At 44.9% G+C, this 23,483-nt stretch overlaps 2 protein-coding genes across 3 annotated transcripts; one reads left to right on the top strand and one right to left on the bottom strand.

The window, feature by feature from the left end:
- Positions 1–737: 737 nt before the first annotated feature.
- UBE2A (ubiquitin conjugating enzyme E2 A) lies at positions 738–10,802 on the top strand. The gene is made up of 6 exons (XM_028714545.2): positions 738–1,130; positions 1,415–1,495; positions 6,336–6,361; positions 7,597–7,686; positions 8,602–8,690; positions 9,488–10,802. The coding sequence occupies exons 1-6, from the start codon at positions 1,087–1,089 to the stop codon at positions 9,614–9,616; spliced, it is 459 nt and encodes a 152-aa protein (XP_028570378.1). The 5' UTR covers positions 738–1,086; the 3' UTR covers positions 9,617–10,802.
- Positions 10,803–12,983: 2,181 nt separating this feature from the next.
- NKRF (NFKB repressing factor) lies at positions 12,984–22,125 on the bottom strand. Of its 2 annotated transcripts, XM_028714544.2 has the most exons (3): positions 21,484–22,125; positions 18,210–18,349; positions 12,984–16,376 (listed from the first exon to the last, which is right to left on the bottom strand). In XM_028714544.2, the coding sequence occupies exons 1-3, from the start codon at positions 21,777–21,779 to the stop codon at positions 14,407–14,409; spliced, it is 2,406 nt and encodes an 801-aa protein (XP_028570377.2). In that variant the 5' UTR covers positions 21,780–22,125; the 3' UTR covers positions 12,984–14,406. The 2 variants fall into 2 exon arrangements, with proteins under 2 accessions (XP_028570377.2, XP_028570376.2); XM_028714543.2 differs by lacking the exon at positions 18,210–18,349 and having other exon boundaries at positions 21,484–21,633.
- Positions 22,126–23,483: the final 1,358 nt, after the last annotated feature.

Raw genomic sequence — 23,483 nt, 5'->3', positions numbered from 1 at the left:
CTCCCAAGAGAATCTCTGAAAGGAGTCTGTAAAGGGTGCTGTGAACAGTATCCCATCGTTTGGTCGAGATATCCAACTCTTTATTCCATTCCTCCTTTAATAACTGTGCATCAAACTGGTTTGCTACTAATAAACATTTATATAAGGTTATAGTGGGTTGTTTGTTGTAGTTACATAAGAGTTAATCAGCTGTTTTAATATCTCTGAGGTCTCTTGAGCCTGTAAAAGCTGCTGCTGGAGGAGAAGAGGGCTCTTGTGCCCAGAGCCTGTCTGAAGGTTTCCCCACGTTGTCACCCCTGAGAACGGGGCACTGGACTAGAAAGGTTCCTTTTCACCTGACCCAGCAGGCTCTTCTTCATGCTTCTCCTGACCATAGTGACAGTGGTGACAATGAGCTAGTGAGAACCCGAGCTACATATGGCAGCACAAATGCTCCATTCCTTAGTCACCTTTCCTTATTCGAGAACATGTTCCCTCGAACAATTGTGGCGCTTACATCCCAGCGGCCGTGTGCAGGATCAGACCCCCTAATGCTGTAATCCTAAACAACTGCCCCGCCCAGAGGCGCGGCTCCCAGTCCCTTGCGCACCAATGAGGAGGAGAGGGAGCCTACACAGGTACCTTATGCTGCACACCAGGGCGGCTTCCACCCCCGCCTGCCTCTTCCATTTGGTATCGCCCAGAATCCTTCGCTTTACGTCACCGCCCACTCTTTCCTTCATCCTCCCTCTGGTGGTATCGCCCCCGCGCCACAAGCCGCAGCATCCCAGCTCAACCCCTCGCTCCCCCTGTTGCCTGCGCAGTGGTACAGCCCGAGCTGACTCGGCCCCGCGGAGCGCCGCCCCTCGCAACGGCAGTGGTGCTGCCCGGTATTGCCCGGCAGCCTCCGCCGCCGTAGTTAGGACCGCGTTGTTTGTGTGTCTCTCTCTCTCCCCCCCTGCGCTTTGTTGAAGTGGTAGAGGCGGCTATCGCTCGGAGTTTCGCCAGCCGCCGCCCTCGCCCCGCTCTCTCGCCTCCGCCGTCCCGCCTTCCCTGGGGGGCCGGTGGGGCTGGTGTGTATGAGTGATTTATAACCGCGACCCCGCGATGTCCACGCCCGCCCGGAGGCGCCTCATGCGGGACTTCAAGAGGTAAGCGCGGCGGAGGGACGGTTTCCCGAAGTGGGGGAGCGGGCAGGAGAGCGAGGAAGGTGGTGAGGTGATCAAACATGGCGGCGGCGGAGGGAGCGCTGCGCCGCTAGCGTAGTGGGCAGTGTTGCGCTACTTGCGCAAGGCGGGCAGGCGAGCGAAGGGCGCCCGTAGAACGGGGGGGGGGGGGAACGCTACGCAGTTTGCGCAGGCTGGGTGGGAAGGCGGCGCTGTCACTCCTGCCACTGAGCTGCTGTTGTCCCTTGTCCCTTTCCCTCCGAAAACAGGCTTCAGGAGGACCCCCCGGCGGGAGTCAGCGGGGCTCCCTCGGAGAACAACATCATGGTGTGGAACGCGGTTATTTTCGGGTGAGTAGGCAGACCCTCTCCTCCCACCTGCAAGTGCTCCCCCTTTCAGGGTAAACATTGGGGAGAGGGACCGGGAGGGCAGAAGAAGAAAAAAGAGGGCTAGAAATTTAACCTGTCCTCCCTTTCTCTGAAGATGGGTTCTGAAGACAGCTGGTGCGGAATTCAAGGGCCAGGTTGCAAAAGGGTTTGAGCCTGTGACACCGATCCTGGTCTGACTCTTCGCTGCCAGTTAGTTTCATTCAAATTGCTGGTTTTGACCTATAGAACCTTAAAATGGTTCAGGACCACAATATCCCTGTAAGGGGCAGGTGCATATTCCTGCATTGCATAGGGTTGAACTACATGGTCCTCGAGGTTCCTTCCAACTCTTATTATTGTGTGAGATAACTGAGATACTTCCAGTTCTGCCTCTTCCCATGTGAACCGATCTGGACCCTGCAGTCATCCATCACCTGAGGTCCTTCTTCATGTGTCCACCTCTAGGAGAGGTCTGGAGGGTGGAAACATGCGAACGAGCCATTTCTGTGGTGGCCCCACTTTTTGGATTGTTCTCCCTAGGGAGGCTTGTCTGGCACTTTTGTTCCACATCTTTAGGTGCCAGGCAAAAATATTCCTCTTTTCCCAGCCCGTTGGATAATTAAGCAGTCTGTGGCCTTTTAAATTGCTTATGTGAGTGGTTTTTTTTTTGGTGGGGGTATTGTTCTTGTTTGTCGCTATGTTATTATGTTTGTATTTTATATTGTAAACAGCTCTGTGTGCCTCAGATGATGGATGGTATAGAAACTGAATAAATAAATACTAATAATACAGTTTACTACTAGTAGTACTTATTCGTGTTAACTCCTGAGCCTTGCTGCACCTTCAAGTGATCAAGATGTCACTGATCTGTTTTTCACAAACATAGGCATATGCGTACATTTATTCCCAAACATAGGAATAATAGCTGTAATTATTATTATATTAGAACACAACAGCTTGTATCCCATGAAGAAGAGAAAGATGATGATGATAGTATCATCATCATCATCTTTATACCCCACCCATCTGGCTGGATTTCCACAGCCACTCTGGGCGGCTTACAGCATATATCAAAATGCAAGTGTAGGAATTGTAATTGCTATTATTGTGCTGGTAGTTGCATCTTGCTCCTCTACTTCCAATATGCTCAGGGTGGGGCGTTTGTGTTGCTATAATTATTGCTTTAATGATTATCATGGTCATATCTTGCTTTGCTCTTTGTCCAAGGAGGTTAGGGCTGTGTGGTTCTGCAGGGATGACAGTATAGCAGCTATTTTTCTTAATCGTATTTTGCTCTTTGTCCAAGGAGGGCAGGTGGTGTTGGTTTTTAATCTGCACAACAGTGCTAAAAGGCTATATATCCAGGCTGAGAAGCATGTGAGAGAGTTTCCAAATACTAGATCTGGCGTTAGCCATAATTTTTTTAAAAAAATCTCTTCCTGTAATGCAGTGATCACCAACCTTTCTGGGCCTGTGGACAAATAGACTTGAAAAAAGCATTCCGTTCTGCCCAATAGAATAGGCTGTGATGTGTGTGGTGCTCACAACCATTTCATCCATTTGCACAATTTCTGTTGGGGGCAGAAGAGGACCTTGTGGGCTGCAGCGGAGGCCTCTGCAGGCACATGTGTGCTCATGAGCACCATGTTGGCACCCCCTGCTCTAAGGAGCTTTAGAATGTACACATGGTTGTCATTCCATCGCTCTCCCTATTATCCTTGTGACAGACCTGTAAGTAGATTACTTGGGGTTGGTGTGGAAATATTGTTGCCAGTGGTGACCAGGAATCTTAATTTTGTTGACAAGCAAAGCAAAACTCCCTATATACCCCACCAGGCGCAATGTTTTTATTTTTAAAAAGCTGCTGGCAGTGCAGGGTCACAAGACTGCAGGTTTCATGTTTATATTGGAGCACTTTCAGTGCCTTGGTCTGGGAAAGGAATGGGAAACCTGTGCTCCTCTAGCCAGTGTTAGAAATGAAATATGAAAGCTGGGAGCTAAATGGCACCTTAAACCTAGGTTTATAAGTGCTGCAATGGAACTTCTAGGTGTGCATTTTTATAACAAAAATACAAAGCTGAAAATGAATGAACTGCAACTAAAATAATATGTTCATTTCCCCGTGGTCTAGTCCTTCCTCTGCCCACCCCCTTAATATTCTTACGAGGGTCTTTTATCCAGTCTTCGGAGAGTAGCTGGAAGTGGGAAGGCAGTTTTAATCTGCAGTTTTAATCTGAAATCTTAGGCGCAGTTCTACTCCCAGAGCTCAGAAACTGCTTGCGCTAATGAAGTTCCCTGTCGCAAAATGTGCCTAGAATAATGGGAGTTTCGAACACTGCCTCTAGCTGTTGCTGGACTACAACTCCCATCATACCTGAATATGGGCCACGTTGGCTGGGGCTAATGGAGTCTCACAACATCTGGAGGGATGTTCCCACCTTGGTATAGAAATAAAGGGTTGTTAAAAGCATGCAGTAGAAACATTGCTCCTCCCTATAGCCCTATTTTCTGCTATACAAGGGATATACATTACTTTTTGTGGTGCAGAAAGCAAGCAAGCCAGGCTACTAGAAACAACTGTTGGCTATCATGTCTTGCTAGCTTGTAGTGAACTTTTGTAAGTTAGGGTGAGAGAGTAGCTGTAACTGGCCTAAGAAATATGGGGCAGTGGTTGTTATTTTTGTTTGTTTCAGTGTAGGCATTTTATATTGTAAACCACCCAGTGATCCTCGGATGAAGGGTGGTATAGAAATTTAATTTAATTTAAAATTAGTAAACATCCTCTGTGAGTTTTGTGGCTGGGGAACAATTTGACATCTAGTTCAGGTCCTTGCCCCCAGCAGCATTCAGAGGGATACTTTTCTGCTAAGGAACTGCTGTTCACTGTAGAGCATTCTAGAGTTTGCTTTAGGTTGGAGACTCAAATCAATAAAGCACTGACTGAACTTTACTGCTCCCATATACTGAGAGTAAACTGAGGAGTGTAATGAATGTGCTTCCTTGGCTGCACTTTGCAGGGAAAAGTCAGTAGTGCTGGGCAAACCTTCTGAGCGCAGTTTCTATGTCATTACTGATCTTTTAATTGAGAAACTCCACAACAAGCTTCTGAGGAATTGTTCCCTCTGCTAGATAGAAAAACACTGCCACCTCTGTATCCAACCGTATTATGCAAGTTTGCAAAGCTGCAGTGAAACTCTCCCCCTTCAGCCTGTTTTTGTGGTGGTGGAGCCGATTCCTGCCCCAAATTTTCAGCAAGTATTCTTTTCTTCTCATATCCAGGGAACTTCCTTGCTCACTCACTCCTATTTAGCAACCACCACATGCTGTAAGATTGTCCAAGGAGTAGGTACTGTTTCTGCCTTCTGAAGTAACAAAGCCACTTAGGTAGAGCCTGTGCCAAAGCTCCTTGAGTGACCTAGTCAAGAGCTGGTTGAATGATTTCCTCCCCCCCTGCAATACACATCCTTATTTTTTTGCATGGGATACTAAGCTTGCCTTGCCTTAAAGGCTAGGGAAACACTATATTGGGGTAGGAAGTATCTTTCATGCCTTTGGAAGTATTGTTCTTTCATTTTATTCCCTGCAGAAACTGTGCTTCAGTAGTGCATAGCTCAGTTGGTTAGAGCATGGTGCTGATAATGTGAGGGTTGCAGGTTCAATCCCCGCAAGGGACAGCTGCATATTCCTGCATTGCAGGGGGTAGAACTAGATGATACTCAGGGTCCCTTCCAGCTCTACAATTTTGTGATTCTGTGTGGGACTGTTTTGTTCATATTCTTCTCGTTTCATTTATCTCTGCCTTCCCCAACAGAATTTAGGCTGCATTCCTCGGGGCAGGGATCTTTCTCTTTTATGTTGCTCTGCAATGTGTTATATATATTAACAATAGCTAGAAATCTTCAGGTTGGTCAGCAAATTGAGCAAAAACCCAAAATCCACTGAGTGTTGTGTTCTTTTATTCAGGGGAGGAAGTATTTTCTGAGTATATGTCCAGTTACCTGTGGCAAAGGGACGCGGGTGGCGCTTGCTGATCAAAAGGTCGGCGGTTCGAATCCCCGCGGCGGGGTGCGCTCCCGTTGCTCGGTCCCAGCGCCTGCCAACCTAGCAGTTCGAAAGCACCCCCGGGTGCAAGTAGATAAATAGGTACCGCTTTATAGTGGGAAGGTAAACGGCGTTCCGTGTGCAGCTCTGGCTCGCCAGAGCAGCTTCGTCATGCTGGCCACGTGACCCGGAAGTGTCTGTGGACAGCGCTGGCCCCCGGCCTATAGAGTGAGATGGGCGCACAACCCTAGAGTCTGTCAAGACTGGCCCGTACGGGCAGGGGTACCTTTACCTTTACTACCTGTGGCAAATTGGTTGCCATCAGCTCCGAGCCATGCACAACCCTTGCGCTGCTGCTATATTGAATTTAAAAATACCAGCAAAACTGGAGTTGGGGATAGTGAGCAGCGGCAAGCGTGCAGCATCCTTAGCTCTGCCATTTTAAAATGAAACAGTGCTATGGAGCCTTTGGGTATGGCACCCCCACAATTTGTCCTGGATAGTTTCTAGGTTGAGAATAGAATTAGAGGTGGCAGCAGCATGGGAATGGGTGTCAGTTTTACTTTACACAAGTAAAACTACCCAGGTGTAGAAATTGTGAAACTGCTAAAACTTTGTTTCTTGTTCTAAAGCCCTTAAGCCTTGCTCATTCTGACTCCTGTTTCTGTTCTGGGCACGGATTAAACTACATGTCATTTTGTAAAGGCTGAGTGCCAGTTTAATAATGAACTAACTTCACTAAGCCAAATGTAAGATGCTGACATTCTCTCTCCTCTTTCAGGCCTGAGGGAACCCCATTTGAAGATGGTAAGTATTAAAACAAAACAAAACATTTTCAATGGGCAGAAGGGTGATGTGATCAAATTGTTAATCAGTCTTAGGATTCCACACCAGAATTTCATGGATCAGTGTAGCTCAGAAGCCGAGATTCAACTGTTTGCAATCTCTCCCTGGCCTCTCAGTATAATTTAAATGTTTCAGAGAGAGAATGATGCCAAGTCCTCCTCCTCCCCCCCATCAGCCACCCTTTCTAGAAAGGGGATAGGTGTGTGGGAGAAGAAAAACTTTGGTTGGAAGATAAGACAGCTGCAGTTAAGCACTTTGCTTTGAAGTGGTGACCAGGCTTACTGTGTAAATAGTACCCTTTACTTAAGAACTTTCTTGAAGCTACTCCTATAAACAAAGTCTGTTTAGGGTACATGTTCAGAAGCATCATATCTTTCATAACCTGTGTATTGGGGTACATGAAGGATGGCTGTCTCCATAAATAGGGAATGTTACAAATATATCCCTTGGATGAAAACTGTATCATGCCCTCTCACTTTGACTATTGTGGCCTTCTCAGTCCTCTTTCTAGCACTTTTCTACCAGCAGCATTCACATCCCTAGTTATTCTGATCACATAGTGGTCTTTCTTAAATTTGCACATTGTTTTCTTGCCCTTCCCTTGATCCAACATACCTTCCACACCAGAACCCTTCATGGCCTTGCCTTCTCTTAACACCCCAACCTATTCCTGCTCTTTTCTACTCCACCTCCCTGCTCTCAGCCATCTCAAGATCTGTAGCTTCCTTTGACCCACTCTATCCTTGGTGCCGCTTATGCTTAGAACTGCCATCTAGAACTCCTGTCTTCCTTCAAATCCCTCAGAACCCACCTTTTCCTTGATGGCTTTGGCACAACTCCTTAGGTCCCATGTCTTACTGTAACTAGGCCTGTGTACACGTAACTGAAATAAACAAAATCTTCCTCTTTTTAGCGCTGCTGCTTTCTCCGTGTCAGATCATATAAGCCGTGGGGCAGGAGCCTTTCTAATTGTACTCTGTGATGTGCTGTTCACATTTGCGGTGGTACATAAACAGTAACTCTTTGGCTGTGAGCTTCCTAAAGCCATTTGGCTGAGGAAAGGTGGACTAATCTTTGAATCTCATGTACCAAGAGAATTTTGTGAAATGGTTGGTGCTTCTGCACTTGAGACCAATGGGAACAGGGAGTTTCCATTTGTGAACAAGATACTTATAACTTGCCTCTCCCCATTGCAGGAACTTTCAAGCTTACCATAGAATTCACAGAAGAATATCCAAACAAGCCACCTACTGTTAGATTTGTGTCTAAAATGTTTCATCCAAATGGTATGTACCACCTAAAATGAAGCGATTTGTTTCTTAACTGCAGTAGTGGTCACAGAGGTGGACCTGATACTGATAGTTGCAGGGAATTTTGGACTGTGTGTGTGTGTGTGTCCCCATATGCTAATTGTTGCTGAGTTCAATCCTACCTGGCCTCTCAAGTTTCTAGTGCAATCAGATTATTTCCCTCAGTGACTTCCTTGATCACAAAGGTGTAGGGTTCTTTAATTTTTAAAGGCAAGGGGGAACATATTTAAATAAAACCAGATCTACTTCATAGCAATACTTGCTCAGTTTTAGGATTCCTTATAATCCTAGTTCTTGTCTGCTGATTCTGTTTTGGTTATATGACTTCTGATGGAAGCATGAAGAAACTTTTCTTGTGGTCACTAACCAAGTGCACCCAATTTAATTTGTAGCACTCCTACAGCTGCTGATGCTTTTGTAAATGAGTTTTTAATGGCTTTTTTTAACATGATTTTGTCATCTTGCATTTATATCTTCCCCACTTTATGAAGAATTTTAAATCCTATGTTGGAAAGTTCACATTAGGCAATGGGGTACATGCTGTCACTAGGGTGATTTGCATAGATCTTTGAAAGAAGACACATTACTGCTCTTTAAATTTTTTTCTTGAAATGCCATGCTGTGAACTTTTTAATAATCAGAGTTGTGAGGTTATAAAGGAGGACGTGTTGGTGGAAACAAGGTGAACTTTAAAAATTCATTTCACCAGGGGCCTGTTCCATAACTTGTTGAAATCAGGTATTTGAGGCACAAGCTGCCAGATGCTTGTTCTATGGGCAGCTTAAGATAGTTATGCAGGAAATGTTGATAATTAGCTGGGAGTGACAACATAGCAAGAGAAACTTGAAGGCACTGATTCTTGTTATGAAACTCATTAATTTCCTTTTGCAGTCTATGCAGATGGTAGTATATGTCTGGATATTCTTCAGAACCGTTGGAGTCCTACCTATGATGTGTCATCCATCTTAACATCCATACAGGTAACATCAGGGCTACTGATGACCTTGCTAATACAGTTTGAAGCAGTGTAATAACTAAGGTGGAAACCTCTATCTGCCATGGGATTCCATCATCATTATTTATGACCCATCTTTTTATTTCTGTAAATTGGTTTGTGAAAGTATGGAAATGCGTATTTATTTCTCAGTGATTATTATCCACTGTATTCACAAGTGTACTTAAAAAGATCAATAAAATGGTTTCACAAACTGAAACAGCTATATATTTAAAAAGCATTGCATCTTTTTCTAGTGGCGGTAATTATATTTAGTCTATTTTTGTACCATTGTGTTTTTAGGTGTATTTGGTGTAGCAGAGCCCTATTCTTACAGTTCAGAACGTACTTTCTTCTCCCTTTGCTTTTTACACTTCTGTCATTCACCATCAAAGTCTTGCCTGAAGCCAATGCAAGATGACTGCTGGCAGACCAAAAGCCCTGTCCCCCCCATTCTCCATTAGAATGATGGAAGAGCAGTCCATCAGAGTTGATTCTGAGTCTAGTCCTGTAGGCTTAAAGAAGTGGCTCGCTGTGCACATTAAGCTTTGCTGTCGAAACAAAGATAATTGTTAATCATGCAACTAGTACCTGTGCAGAGTCCATGTCATTGTGTTAAAAGCAATGGGATAGGTGCAAGCTAAGCAGCGGGCTTGAAATAGTCAAGAGATGTTCCTAATATGCACGGCATCTTTTGCTACATTAATCACTTTGCTTGCATTGTGTGAAACCTCATTATGACGCCTGATTCATCTTTTCTTTTCTCTCCCCCCCCCCAAACAGTCTTTACTGGATGAGCCTAATCCAAACAGTCCAGCAAACAGCCAGGCAGCTCAACTATACCAAGAGAATAAGCGGGAATATGAAAAACGGGTTTCTGCAATAGTAGAACAAAGTTGGCGTGACTGTTGACCCTGGATGATGCAAATGAACACTCTGATGAGGAAAATATATGTATGAAGTGTCTGAGTCATCCTCCTCCTCCTCCTCCTCCTAGCATCACTGCATTTACTTTGAAAAGCAAAATAGCTGTTGTGCTGTTGCCACCCACCCTTGCTGAAGCTTCTTTCTCCTTGGACATCAGAAAGCACCCCCTCCCCTCCCTCTTGAGGTCAAATGTACCGTACTTGGGTTACTTGTGAAAGAATTACTTAAGGCTGAATTCCACTGTCTGTGATCTACCATCTCCAGTCTTAGGGCAGCATTGTGCATTTCTGTAGTGGACACTAAGCTTTTAAGTGTAATTGTGTTATACACAGTGATGCTTACGTGTAGCTTGATTTTAAAAAAAGGGATATTTATATACAGTATACATTTTTAAGTATGATTCAAGTGCTAGCATTTTAACTGCTGCTATCAGCTTCAGTGCATCTGTAAGTACTGTGTGAAGAACTAGATTTCCCTTCTGCTTTATCTTCCCCCTGGGTTTTTTTTCCCCATTTAGCAATGTGATGAAAGTATTTGGAATTGAGATGAAATTGAGAAATGGACTATTATGTCAAGCTCGGGAGCGGGAGGAGAGAAGGGGGTTGCAGTCTGCTCTATGGGTCATGGGCAAAGTGATCTATCATTGTGTGTGGTAACATATTCAAGGTTAAGTGCTAGGTATCCTTTCTGTAGGGCTCTGCTTAGTTGTTTTTCGAAGCTTTTGAACATGGTTATGGGACAGGGGCGGACAATAACTTTACTAATGGTAAAAGAGGACAGAGAATGAGGAAAAACCAAAGTGCTTCAAAAAACTTTTATTTCCCTTAAATAATTTTCATCCAAACTGCTCTTGAGAAGATATCAAGAAGCTACTGTTATGTTGTTGAAAAAAGTAGCAAGGTCAAAAGTGCTACTACTGTATGCTTCATTTTTTCTTTCCCCACCCCTGTGCAGTTTTACAAGTTCTGCCTTTGCAAAAGCATTTTTGTAAAGCAAAGCTCAAATCAAACATTTTGGATACCCTAGGCAGCAGTGTGGGAGGAGACTGTCAGTGTGCTTGTCTGCTCTACCAGTGTCTTCTGTGTACATTGATCTGTTCAACTTTGCACAAGTAACCCATGTAAGAAACTGTACATTTTTCAATTACTTGTAAATAAATTCTTGAAGGGAAGATACCTATCACTATTTTTATTATGGCAAATTCTTCTGGGGGTAGTTAATCCTCCTCAATCAAGCTGTCTTAATCCACTGTGGATGGTTACATCTTGTAGAAACAGTCTTGGAACACTGACCTCATCTTCCTATCAGCAGTGGGGAGCCTATATTCCTGGGTGTTGAGATACGACAGCTCCCATTTTCTCTGACCTTGCTGGCTGGGGTGGAAGGAAGAGTTCAGCAGGATTTTTGCCTTACGTTGTATCTTGATGGTAAATTAGTATTATATACAGTTGTCATAAGGCATCCCTCTTTGTTAATGTCTACATGAAGGGAGAGCTCATCGCACTTCTGCCACAAGTGGTACCCCACATGCTATTTTATAAAGTAAAGCAGTTTAAAACCCAATGGACAGTATAAGGTTTCTGGCAAAGTGTTTCTCACTACTTAACTTGCTACCCTTCCCTGAAACTTGCAGGGGCCAGTTGTCAGCTGTCACATTCCATTTACACTCACATTGGTTTCTGAGAGCATTCTGTGCCGTATTCAGCAGCTGCTTGGGGGCTGTGCATTTCCCAGCATCCTTTTTGTAAACACCACAGTTACTTTTTGTATTGGCGACTGATAAGCAAAACAGAAAACCAAGAGCAGGTAAGCTTGCATGCTAGGGAACAGCTTGCGGCATAGGAATAAGCTACTCTTAAATGGAGGCTGGTAAGCTAGCATACCAAACCAACTCTATAGAGCCCCCCTTTGTTTTCAATTAGCTTTGCTATCACTGCTTTAATTTGGTTTCCTCACTTAGGTCATGGGTACATTCTTTTCATATAAGCTAGCCTTGTCTGGTTTATCCCCACCAAGTAAATCTTATGTTTTCTTTCTTGGATGCTCATGCTGTGTTTCAGGAGTGGTTACGATTTTTGGTCGAAGGGGTGCATTTACCCTTGGAAAGGGGGGTGGAGCATTGCCAGTGGTGGGTGTATCACCGTACACATATAGGCACTGAGCTTCCCCTCTCAGCTGATCTGTGCACTTAATGGTCCCTCTGTGCTTATCAAACCAGCCATCAGTATGGGGAAGCTGGTAATTTGTACAGCCATCCAGTTGCCAGGCTGGACAGTTGACATTTTAACTTTTCTGCCTCCCTTATTGCTGCCTACTTCCTTTTTGCCACTACTACCAAAATTATTGGGAGGCTTGGAACAGCCTGAAAAATATGGGGGTTTGGATCAGGTCTCTGGGTTGGGGGCTACCCATCCACCCCTGCTCTATCATTGATTGATTGTATATACTGCCCTATACCCGGAGGTCTCAGGGCAGTTCACAGAATAAAATCAAAACAAGCCAATAGCCACCCCCCAAATTTTAAAAGGACATGGGATGTCAATCAAATCAACTACCATTTGTAGTAGTAGCAGTACTATTTCTGTTCCCTTCTGAGCTAGGAAAGAGATTTTGCTGGCACACAGTAGCTAGCTATCTCCAGTATTACCTCTCTTTTTTTAGTTCTCATGATTGGCAAGAGAAGCTATGGGTTGTTACATGCTTCAGTACCTTTCCTAGGTGGCAAAGGTCCAAGAGAGTAACCATTAAATAATTAGTTAATTCTTCAGGGTGGTCCCAGGTAGCCCAGTAATATCTAATTTATTAATTTTGAAAGCCTTCCTGTTGATGGAAATGGTGCTTCTGATTAAATTGGGCAATGGGTTAAAACTCTTGGTACAAGTCTCAGAAGAGGTATTCCACCTTACCTCATCCATAAAGAGTGCCTCTTCTTGGACGGCACCTGCAATGATCTGTGTGCATAAGCTAAACTTGTTTTTATGCATAAAACAAAGTTACACAGGCTTAGTAAATCAACCAGATTTACTCATGGCACCCTCTACTTATTGTTTCTAGCTATGGATGACGGTTCCCAGGAAGACAAGTAGATTGAAAAGGTAGTTGATTTTTGCATCCTTAACAAGGCTGCATTTTCTTTAAAGGCTCCTGGAACTGGGAGGGAGGTATGCCTTCAAAAAAGCTTAGTTTTTGCATAGGAAATAAGGGGAAGTAAGAGAATTACGCACACACTAATCAAACGCCCTACAGAGAGAACCTTTTACTTGTTTCTCTCCATATTTTATACGAGCACATGTACACAAAAAATGCAGTGGAAGGAAATGAAAAGTGGAAGCAGCACACATAGAAACAAATGGACCTGAACCAAGAGTGTTTATTTTTTTAAAAATACTTCACTGAACAATAGTTGTAGGAGAAATCCACTCCACCAGAGTTCATCTTTCTGTTAAGGTGATAGAAAACGCTTTAATTTATTCACTAACATCATCAGATTTGGAAAGCAAAAGCATGGCCACTTGAGGCAAAACCCAGAGCCTTGTATGTTCTGCAGCATGCACAATAAATCAATTTTATGTCAAAGAATTACAGATTCTGGCTCTTATGACGGAGGTGGGGAACCTGTGGCCTTGAACCAGATTTTGCAAGGCAACAATTCTCATCGCCCAAGGACTCTTGGGAATTGAAGTCTAACAACATCTGGGTTCCCTATCCCCTGCTCTATGAAATAACAAAAATTAGACCAAGCTTGCGTGTGTTTACATAATCTCACACATACAGAGCTGTGACATACTCCTCAGGCGTCCTCCCCAAGAGGAAGCAGAAGGCATTGCCTCAAACTCTGAAAGCTATCTTAGAAACCGTATGCAACTTGCCACAGTTGAACACACTTAAGGCCCACTGATTTCAGTGGAGTTTTATGCCTTTGTGCTCCTACTAAAATTAAAACAACTCAAAATTAAAACAACTCAAAACAACTCCCACCCACTTATGAACTTTGGCTTATAAATATAGATTTTAAATAAAAATCTGAGACTCGGGCTTTTGTGACTATCTCCCATTCTGGGTTTATATCGGGGATGGAGAACCTGTGGACCAGATGGTGACCAGCTCCTAATTCCCCTCAGCCCCAGGCAGCACGACCAATGGCCAGGGATTGTGGTAGTTGTAATTCTGCAGCATCTGGAGAGCCACAGCTTCCTCATCCTTGGCTTTTAGGGTACAAATGAAGAAGGCAGTCTTGGGTAAACCAAATCACTAATTACGGTAATGATGCTGCATTTTGAATAAACTGAAAAGCAAGTTCCCCATCCTTCCCACAATAAAATCCAACATTTTAAATACAAAACATGCAATTCTTTGCATGTCCAGAAATAAAAATCTATTTATTATTAATACCAACTTTACATAGTTTTCTACATATTGCCACCTTCTTTATTTTTGTATTTTTTATTTTTTTTAAGTCAAAAAATAGAGAAGGAAATCATCCTACCCTTTTGCTTTAAAGTGGTGTGCAAACTTTCCCTGTCACACAAAGTGTTCCTGCTATTACAAAACTAGGAAAATGTGAAGGAAACAAGCCTTTTCCAAGAGATTTCATAAAACAGTTAAACTGCTTATATAAAGCTCTTATTTTTTTCCCTAAGAAAGTTTTAGAAAATTAATGAACAAGTAAAACAGGTTTCAATCATTCCCACATCCATGTGCAACTTTCGCTCGGTTTAATGGAGAATTCAGCCTCAGTCTGAACATCCCCAGAAGAAATGGATGGCCCTCAAGCCTTATTTATCCTGTGGCATAATGAGTTCATAATGGCCAACCTGGCCATCTTGCTTTAGCTGGTGTAACAAGTCTTCTTTACGCCTCTTTCGGCTAACCACTAAGTATCTATCACGGCCCTGCCCGTGGGATTTACTCTTAAGCCCGTATTGTTGGGCTATCTGATGAATCTGTTTGCGCTCATCGTTGGTCAGTTCTGTTGAGAACGTCAGATCAACTTTGCTGTCTGAGAAGGCATAATTCTGGATGATCTGTTCAACATCTTTCTTTGCAATTTTTGACCCCCTTTCATTGTCCAACCCAAGCCCTTCCCTTTTGAACTGTTCCTTCACGGCAATCGGTTCTCGGATCCCTTCCCCACTTTTCCCCAAGCCACCGCCTGTCCAGCCCATTTTCCTTAGAATCTGATTCCCAATGTTGTCTTCCTTGATCTGCTGCTTCGATGCTTCTTCTGCTGAACGCCCGCAGATCTCGTTCCTTGAGATGACGTCTTCGACGGTGCCTTTTTTCAGGTTGTTGATGACTGTTGGTTGGGTTCTTTTCAGGACTCTGACAGCCTCTTCTGCCGCCACGTGCTTGACACTCTTCTTGACCCCAATTGCTTCAGCGATTAATTCCTTTTCCAGCATCACCTTGCACTTCCACCGGATCCCCATCACCCTTTCAAAGATGTACTCCACTGTCATCTTGTTGAACTGAGCAGTGTCGTTCAGGGTGCACACAGGGTTCATGGAGTTCTCATACACAACAAGTTCCTTCAGACTCTTCTTTTTTGGGGGAATACGAGTGGCCCCGCTAAATTTGCGAACCTGGACTGCTTTGGTGGGCCCAGTACTGGACTGGGTCTTCTGGAGAACTTTCAGCGCTTCGTCTGCTGCAGCATGCTTGCTTGTTTTTTTCGTGCCATACCCTTCGGCTAAAAAGTGGTCCTGCAAATAGACACGGCAGCGCCACAATCTATTTGGCATCATGGCATATTTGTATTCAATTGCCATTTTGTTAAAGGAGGCTGAATTGTTCAAAATCCCAATGGCATCACTGGCGTTTTCTGTGAGGACAAAGTTAGTCCAATGTTTAGCTGAACTGGAGCCCTGCTGGGGATTAAAGGTCAGCTGTCCAGGTGACCATTCTTTCGTGGAAGTGACAGTGTCATCCAAATGCTTGAGCACTGGAGGGAATTCAGGAGGAGATTTGCCCTTCTGACACAGCACTAAATCCTCCAGGGTGGTGTTCTTGTACTTTCGCTGGGCAACCTTAACCTCCACAGGCTTTTGCAGCAGAATCATTGCCAGTTCCGTCGCTCGGTCCCTCGATCCATTTTTGCTGCTGGCATAACCTGTGGCCAAATATATATCCTGACACCTCACCTCACAAGCAAAACCATCTTTTAGGAGCTTCTTGTTATCGGGAAGGTCCTCAGGGGAAAAATATTTCAAGTGGGAATAAATATACTCAGGGTTTGTCCTGCAAGCCTGTATGGATCGTGTCAACAGAAAAGTGTAGTTAATTTTGTCTGGCTCGCAACTAGCTTCAGGGCTAGCAAGATTATTGCGGACTGCCACTCCAAGTTTGTTAATGAAATACTGCTTGGCTACTACAACCGATTTGGGAAATGTTTCAGAGGCAGCCTGGAGAAGAGAAGGCCCCCACAAATCTGCTGCAACACCACTGGCAGAAGAGTCTTCGTTTTTGGAAACCACTTCAGCTTCCATTTGGTTTCCCTGGGTACTTCCATAACCTAAACCTACTGTTCTGGAAAACTGTGTGTCCTCATCCTGGGTACTGAAGCTGCTGAAAACCCGATCAGCGTAGTTTTGGATTTGCTGGGTTATGTTCTCACTGGCCTCCTCTGCTTCATTTTCTGAAGCAGGCTTTTTTCCTTCATCTGGAGTATTGCTGGCTACAAAGTGTATAGGTTCAAAACGAGGCCTGACATGGTATTTGGCAGTCTGCTTCCTTGGAGGTTCGAGACCTATGCAATGTAAGAAGTTAAAAGAGGATTTTTAAAATGAAAAATGAAACATGGGTGAAATATAACTTTTCTCTGCAGGCATGAGAAATTGTAACTTTGGGCCGGGGGGGCAGAAGTGGAAGGCAGATTTTCAAAATATTATATTCCATAGCTGTGTAATTAAAGCTATGGCTGAAAACGCATACAGTCCTCGGAAGATCCACTTATTTAATGGAACTTATTCTCAATTAAGCATACATAGGACTGCAACTTCAATATTCCAGTGTCAGTCAGTTTTATTTAGTTTCTTTAGGGGGGGAGAAGAATTGTAAAGTGGCAAGACTTTGCAATTTGAAAGAGGAAGCACTTTTGGTTTGGGAACTACAACTGTATGTTGCAGTGTTGCAGTGTGGAGGTGTATCTGAGGATCAATTTAATAATCCAACAATGGGGCAACAAAGAACTGCTGTTGCCTGTATTAGGTTCTGACAGTGATGAACCTTCCACAGAAATCCTGTTTTGCTGTTGACAGTAGGAGGGGGAAGAGTTACAGAGAGGTGAATTAAAGGGGCAGAGGAGGTGAAATGAAGTGAGCAGAGTTAAAAAAAGGAAAGTGAAGGAGACATAGAAAGGTAATATCAGCAGATAAAAAGGAAGCAAAAGAAGGTGAGAGAGAAAGGAAATAAATTTTTGAGAAGGTAAAGAAAATGTGGAAGAAGGCATGAGCTGATAGAAAGAGGAAACAGGCAAGAGACCTAGTGATAGAAAACATTGAGAAAGAAGGTAAGACAAAAGTAAATGACAAGAGATAAAGGACTGAGAGGGTGCAAGGAGGAGGCAAAGAGAGGGAGGGAGGTGTAGAGGAGAACAACAGAGGCAAGACAGGTGATGTGAGTCCAAAAGTGCAAGGTAGTCTCCCATCCAAGTACTAACCAGGCCAGGTCATGATTGAAGTTTAATAAAAAATGGGAAATCGATGGAAGGGATCTGAGTCCAACTTAGGATAGAACTAATTTTTTTTCCTTTTTTTATAAAAGATGCAATACTAACATGCTAAGGAGAGAAAATAATAACTTGCTGACATAATTATGGGAATTGGGATGTATGAAGGGGGGGTGGGGGGAAGTCAAGGACCAAGGTTAAGAAAGTAAGATTTTCGAAATTATACATGTTCTTTGTTTTTGTCTTATATGTGTGTGTTATGTCTTTATAAAATGTGAAAAACCAATAAAAATTATTGGGGAAAAAAATGTAATATGAAAGCATCAAAAAAAAAAAAAAAGTGCAAGGTAGGCAGAGAAAAAGGCACCAGCAGTTGACAGAGAAAAGTTATGGAAAGCTAAAAAAGTGACAGAAAGCCTTTTGGAGGGCAATATAACACAAATATGACTTGCCCTCTTGCTCAGTGTTAACCATGGAGTAAAGATAAAATATAAAAGAGGACACATCTACTAAAAGCATACAAAATTTGACCGATGATATATTAAATATTGGCTCACATGCTTTTTTAAAAAATAGTGTGTGACGTGTGCTGAGATGTTAGCACAATTAAGTATAAATCAAAAGTGAAAATCTGAATGTGGGTCCCATGTTGCTGGTTGGGATGTAGAGGTGGGTCTCAGGTCTAGATTGGCTGAAGACCACCGTGCTGGTGCAACTGTTGCAGCGCTGGATTTCTCAGCTGCACAACATTTAAAACTCACTCGTCCACTAGTGCATGAGGCCTTGGGCTAGTGGACAAAGAATATTAGATACAGCCTTTGGTCTTTTCATGCCTGACATTGCTGATTCATTTATCGTCATTAAAGAGCCAATTCTGCTGTGAATGGAATGGAGGGAAATGGAGACACTCACTACGAGATGGAGAATAGTCCGGCAGGGAGCGTGGCCTTTTAGTTGCCTTGGCATCAGGCACCAATTCAAATGACGGCATCTCGCCAATGTCAATCCCTTCGGCCATATGGAGGACTTTCTCCATAACTTCAGGGCTATACCTGCATTTAAGCAAAGGAAGCTTTAAGTTATAGATTGCCATTACAAAACCCCCCCATTCATCTCTACTCCTACATCTGCCCACCAGAGGACTACCTAAGTGGGTGTCCTGTTGGACCAAGAGATGTGTGGTTACAACACCTTTTCACACTTTTGCCCAGCGAAACATAATACAAGATACAGGAACACAGGAAGCTGTTTTATTCAGAGTCAGGCCACAGATCCAGGTAACTCAGTACTGTTTATGCTTGGAATAGTCCATGTGGCTCCCTCCATATATTGTTGGACACTAGCTCCATCATCCCTGCCAAGTTGTATCCTGGCTGGGGCTCATGAGAGCTGGGAGTCCAGTAACATCTGGGGGGCCACAGATTGGGGTAAGCTGCTTTTGGCAAAAGGAAAACTATCTGGAAACTCACAGCTATACTAAAGAAAACTGTGGATGCAAAACTTTCCATCATGATATCTAACTGGCAACTATCTCCAGTTCAAATGTAAACAATGGACAAGATAAAGGAATATGCTGGCGTTGATCTTTGGCACAAGGGGTGCTATGGAGAGACACGTGGCATTTCCAGCAGCAGGGTATGAGAAAAGAACCCAGACATTGTGAGGGCAACTGTTGTGACAGAACAGACAATGCTGAGTTAGAAGGACTAATAGTCTGGCCTGGTACAAGACTCTTTCCTATGTTCCTAAACCTTGTTGATTTCTGACCCAGTTAAGTGAATGGAGAAGGCAGCCACTGGTCAAGGACAGCTTGATTCTTAGCATATGCAACCTCTTCCCCACCAGCACTTTTTTTAAGGCTGGTAGACAAAACAGGGAATACTGCACTGAATACTTGAAGGTCTGTTTTCAGTGGCTGCTATGTCATAATGGCAAAGGCCACGCCATACATTTAAAGCACTACTGTACCACTTTAGACAGTCATGGCTTCCCCAAAGCATCCTGGGAATTGTCATTTGTTAAGGGGGCTGAGAGATGTTAGGAGAATCCTTTTTCCCTTTGAGAGCTACAAACAATCCCTCTTCCCATAGAACTATGTAAACATTGGCTCTCAGAGGGAAATAGGGGCCTCCTATCAACTCTCAGAACCCTGAATAAACTACAGTTCCCAGGATTCTTTGAGGGAACCCATGGCTGTTTAAAGTGACACAATGTATGGTGCAAGTGTGGCCCCAGTGGTAAAAAAGACAGGGCTTCCATGCCCTCTGATCTGCCTGTAACTTTCTTGTTTTGGGGGGGAAAGAGAGAAGAATGGGTGATAGTTATTCTGGGGAGAAATAAAGGTATTTGGCTCAAAATGAAGTAAAGTTAAGGAAATGAGGGCTGCCTACCAGAGCAAACCCAAACAGGGTACAACAGTGAACATGGCAGACTGTTAAAGATCCCCACAAATATACAAGGCCTTAAAATATTTGGAGAAATATTGCTTATGAAATAGAAGATTTGTCAAGGACTGGTTTTGACCCACGACAGTGATGCCAAGCCAATAAGCAATGTTCTTTTGAAGAAGACCTGTACAGCCTCAAGGGTGTTGGGAACTTGCAATTGTTTTGTGAGTCAATAAAGAAGCTAAACAGAAATTTTAATACGTATTCTGCCTTCCACTGGCATTGCTCTCAGCCTCTGTTGCTGCTCTATAATGGCAATCAGACAGATGTCAATGAGGTGCTCCCATGAGGGCTGGGGAGATGGAGGCTAGCACCACCACCTACTGTCGTACTACCCCTTCCTTATTCCTGATGAACCCTTATACGGAGAACAGGGCGAATAGGGGGCTTTGCAAATTGCCCTTGCAAAAAGAAACTTTGGAATATTCTTCCTGCAGAGATTTGTCCAGTTTCCTCTCTGTTGCCTTTTGAACCAAATGTGAAAGAATTTTTATTCAATAAGTCTTTTCATGGTTAGTTCTACTGCTGTTTTCCCAAAATATTTTATTTACTGTGCAGTTGATGTTTTTAAATGGGTGGTTTTAGTGCAGCATGCCCTTGTTGACTGCACTGCTACTGGTTTTCTGTGTGCAAACTGTCCGTAGCATTTAATTGCTAGAAGAGCATGACTAAAATATGACATACCAAACACTAATAATCACTGCATGGAAAGGAAAATGAGTTGTGAACAGAGAGTAATGGGAAGAGAAAGGGGAAGGGTCAAAGGTGAGTGGTAGAGCATGCATCTGCTTGGCATGGAGGTCACAGGTTTATTTCTTGACATCTCCAGACAGGGCTGGGAGATATCCCTGCCAGATATTCTTGAGAGCCACTGCCAGTCGTTGTACAGGATGGGGAGTGGGCAGTGGCGTAGCTATTTATTAACAATTAATTAATTAATTAATAATACCTAGGGATGGGGAGCCAGTGGCCCTTTAGACCTTGTTGGAGTCCAGCTCCCATCATCCCTGGTTAATAACAACAGCACTGGCCAAGCTTAGTGGAGCTGGTGGAAGTTGCAGGCACAAATTCTCCACTGCTCTTGTGAATTAGAAGAAAATCTTCCTCTTGTGAACTTCTGAACTAGGCACACCAGTGGCTGCCGCTGGACAAGGCAGCGTTTTGTACCTAAAACCACTGTAGGGAAGGGCTGCAAATCAGTGGCAGAGCAGCTACTTTGTTGGCAGGAGATCTCCCAGGTTTATTTTCCTTGAAACCCTGGACAGCCGCAGCCGGTTAGTACAGAAGACAGCATGGAGCTGCATGGACCGGTATAATAGTTGCGCTGAGTCCCTAAGCAAAACAACCGGAAACAGCTTAAGGGCTGAATCAGTGAAAGTATGCTCAAGGCCAGGCGTGCGTGGGAGGGTGGGATCACAGAGTTGTAGAGTTGGAAAGGATCCTGAGGGTTGTCTAGCCCAACCCCTTGCAAATATGGAATCTTTTGTCCAGCACAAGGGCTCGAACCCACAACCCTGAGATGAACAGTCTCATGCTCTACCGGCTGACTTATCCCAGCAGCTCAACAGACCTCTATTAACAACTCAAGCCCCCTCCTCCTCCTCCGTTAACTGCGATACGCACCCACCCAACGTGTCACCAGGGCTGTACACACCACCAGTTTAACCCCCCCCCCAACACGTGTCATTGCGCGCGCGATCGATCGCTGAAGTGGGGAAAAGAAGCGCCCCGCGCCTTACCTGCACCCCATGAAGACATGGTTGGCCCAGGCGTGGGAGAGCGCCAGGAGCTTCTGGAAGGAGACGTCTCCCGGGTAGTCCGGCAAGTTGCGGAGAAGGAACTGCCTTCGCACCGCCCAGTGCCGGTCGCTCTCCTGCTTCTCGCGCCAAGGCTCCAGGTCGGGCTCCTCGGGGGGAGTAGCGGCTGACCCCTCGGCAGGAGGCTGCGGCGGCTGAGGAGGCACCGGCTGGGCAGAGGAAGGCGGCCGCGGCGACAAGAAATCCCCGCCGGGCAACGTCCACCCTCCGCCGGCCATGGGCTGGCCTTGTCCGGGCACCAAGGCCAACCGGCGCCGGCGTGAGGCGAGCGGGAAGGGGGGCAGCACTCTGGACGGGGCTCCCCGGCGGACCGATCCCGCCTAACCCCGATCCGGGTGCGGAAAGGAGAGCGAAGAGCAACCGTGTCCGTTCACACGTGCGTGAGACCCCGCTCCTTCTCTCCCTTCAAGTCCGCTCCCCTTTACCCCTCCGTCTTCCTTCCTTCTCGTGAGCATGCGCGAGCGCTTCTTCCTAGCTCCTCCCCCCAGTCCAGCCCGCTGCTTTCCATCTCTTCTTTTTCCGCTTGTTAGACGCTGCTCGCGTGGGCGGGATGGAACGTTCGAGCCGCGCGAGATCTCCGGAGGAGGCGGGGGAGCCTAAGGGAGAGCGAGTGAGGGGGGGCGGCATGAAGGAGCGCGCTCCGCTTCTCCCACAGCGCCACCTGGAGGTGGGGAGGAAAAGAGCCCAGGCAAGCGAGCGAGAGCGCTTCGGCCGCGAAGGGGAGGAGGATGGAATCATTATTTGAGTCTGGGGTTCGAGTCCCACGTTGGGTGAGAGTTTCCTGAATTATAAAGGGTTGGACTGGGTGACCCTCGTGACCCCTTCCAACTCTACAATTCTATTAAGACGACAGATGTTTGCTGTTGAGGAAGTTCTGTGAATGCGTTTAATGTTATGGTCCTTCTCTAAAACCTATGCATATTTGGAATCAAGAATATGTTTACCCCCAAGTCATATGAGCACAATGGTTGACATATATTTTATTCTGAGCTAGAATCACACAACTGTAGTTTTGGGAGGGATTCCAATGATCATCTAGTCCACCCCTTGCAATGCAAGAATCACAGTTAAAGAATCATTGGTGGATGGCTTTCCAACCCATTTAAAAACCTCTGGTGAAGGGGAGTCCACTACCTTTCAATGTAGTTCCTTCCACTGTTGAACAGCTCTTAACATCAGAAAGTTCCTCCTAATGTTGAGTCAAAATCTCCTTTATGGTAGTCTGAATCCACTGCTTCAAGGTTTCTTACCCCTGGAGTAGCACAAAACAAGCTTTCAATAATCTTAGCTTCAGCAGTTCTTTAGCATCAGGAGGGAGGAGCATAAACACAGGTGAGCACAGTAAGTCCAGATACAGCATGTTCTTTGCTTGTAAAGGTAAAGGGATCCCTGACCATTAGGTCCAGTCATGACCGACTCTGGGGTTGCGGTGCTCATCTTGCTTTATTGGCTGAGGGAGCCAGCGTACAGCTTCCAGGTTATGTGGCCAGCATGACTAAGCCGCTTTTGGCGACCCAGAGCAGTGCACGGAAACGGCGTTTACCTTCCCGCCGGAGCGGTACCTATTTATCTACTTGCACTTTGACGTGCTTTCGAACTGCTAGGTTGGCAGGAGCAGGGACCGAGCAACGGGAGCTCACCCCATTGCGGGGATTCGAATCGCTGACCTTCCGATCGGCAAGTCCTAGGCTCTGTGGTTTAACCCACAGCGCTACCCGCGTCTCTCTTTGCTTGTACAGTATGTTTATTTAATCTCTGGGTTGGGGTGTGTTGTTTGTTATGGATAAAAGCTACCTTGCAACAGCTTTAATAAAGGTATTTCTACATCAGTTTCAAGCCCCATGATGCTATTCAGTGTGTTTATTTCAAATCTGCAATCCATCAACTGACTTAGATTTATAGGAAATGCTGAAAGCTTGAGA

This window comes from Podarcis muralis, chromosome Z (genome assembly GCF_964188315.1).
Source record: "Podarcis muralis chromosome Z, rPodMur119.hap1.1, whole genome shotgun sequence".
In the NCBI taxonomy this organism is placed as follows: domain Eukaryota; kingdom Metazoa; phylum Chordata; class Lepidosauria; order Squamata; family Lacertidae; genus Podarcis; species Podarcis muralis.
This window is presented reverse-complemented; position numbering and strand designations above follow the sequence as displayed.

What these genes read in the sequence shown, in the direction of transcription:
- UBE2A (XM_028714545.2), top strand. Translation starts at nt 1,087, where the DNA reads ATGTCCACGCCCGCCCGGAGGCGCCTCATGCGGGACTTCAAGAG. An exon ending in GGGAACCCCATTTGAAGATG is followed by an intron (nt 6,362 to 7,596) that starts GTAAGTATTAAA and finishes TCCCCATTGCAG; the next exon opens with GAACTTTCAAGCTTACCATA. An exon ending in TAAAATGTTTCATCCAAATG is followed by an intron (nt 7,687 to 8,601) that starts GTATGTACCACC and finishes TTCCTTTTGCAG; the next exon opens with TCTATGCAGATGGTAGTATA.
- NKRF (XM_028714544.2), bottom strand. Translation starts at nt 21,779, where the DNA reads ATGGCCGGCGGAGGGTGGACGTTGCCCGGCGGGGATTTCTTGTCGCCG. An exon ending in CATGTCTTCATGGGGTGCAG is followed by an intron (nt 18,350 to 21,483) that starts GTAAGGCGCGGG and finishes GCTTAAATGCAG; the next exon opens with GTATAGCCCTGAAGTTATGG. An exon ending in GGACTATTCTCCATCTCGTA is followed by an intron (nt 16,377 to 18,209) that starts GTGAGTGTCTCC and finishes TACATTGCATAG; the next exon opens with GTCTCGAACCTCCAAGGAAG.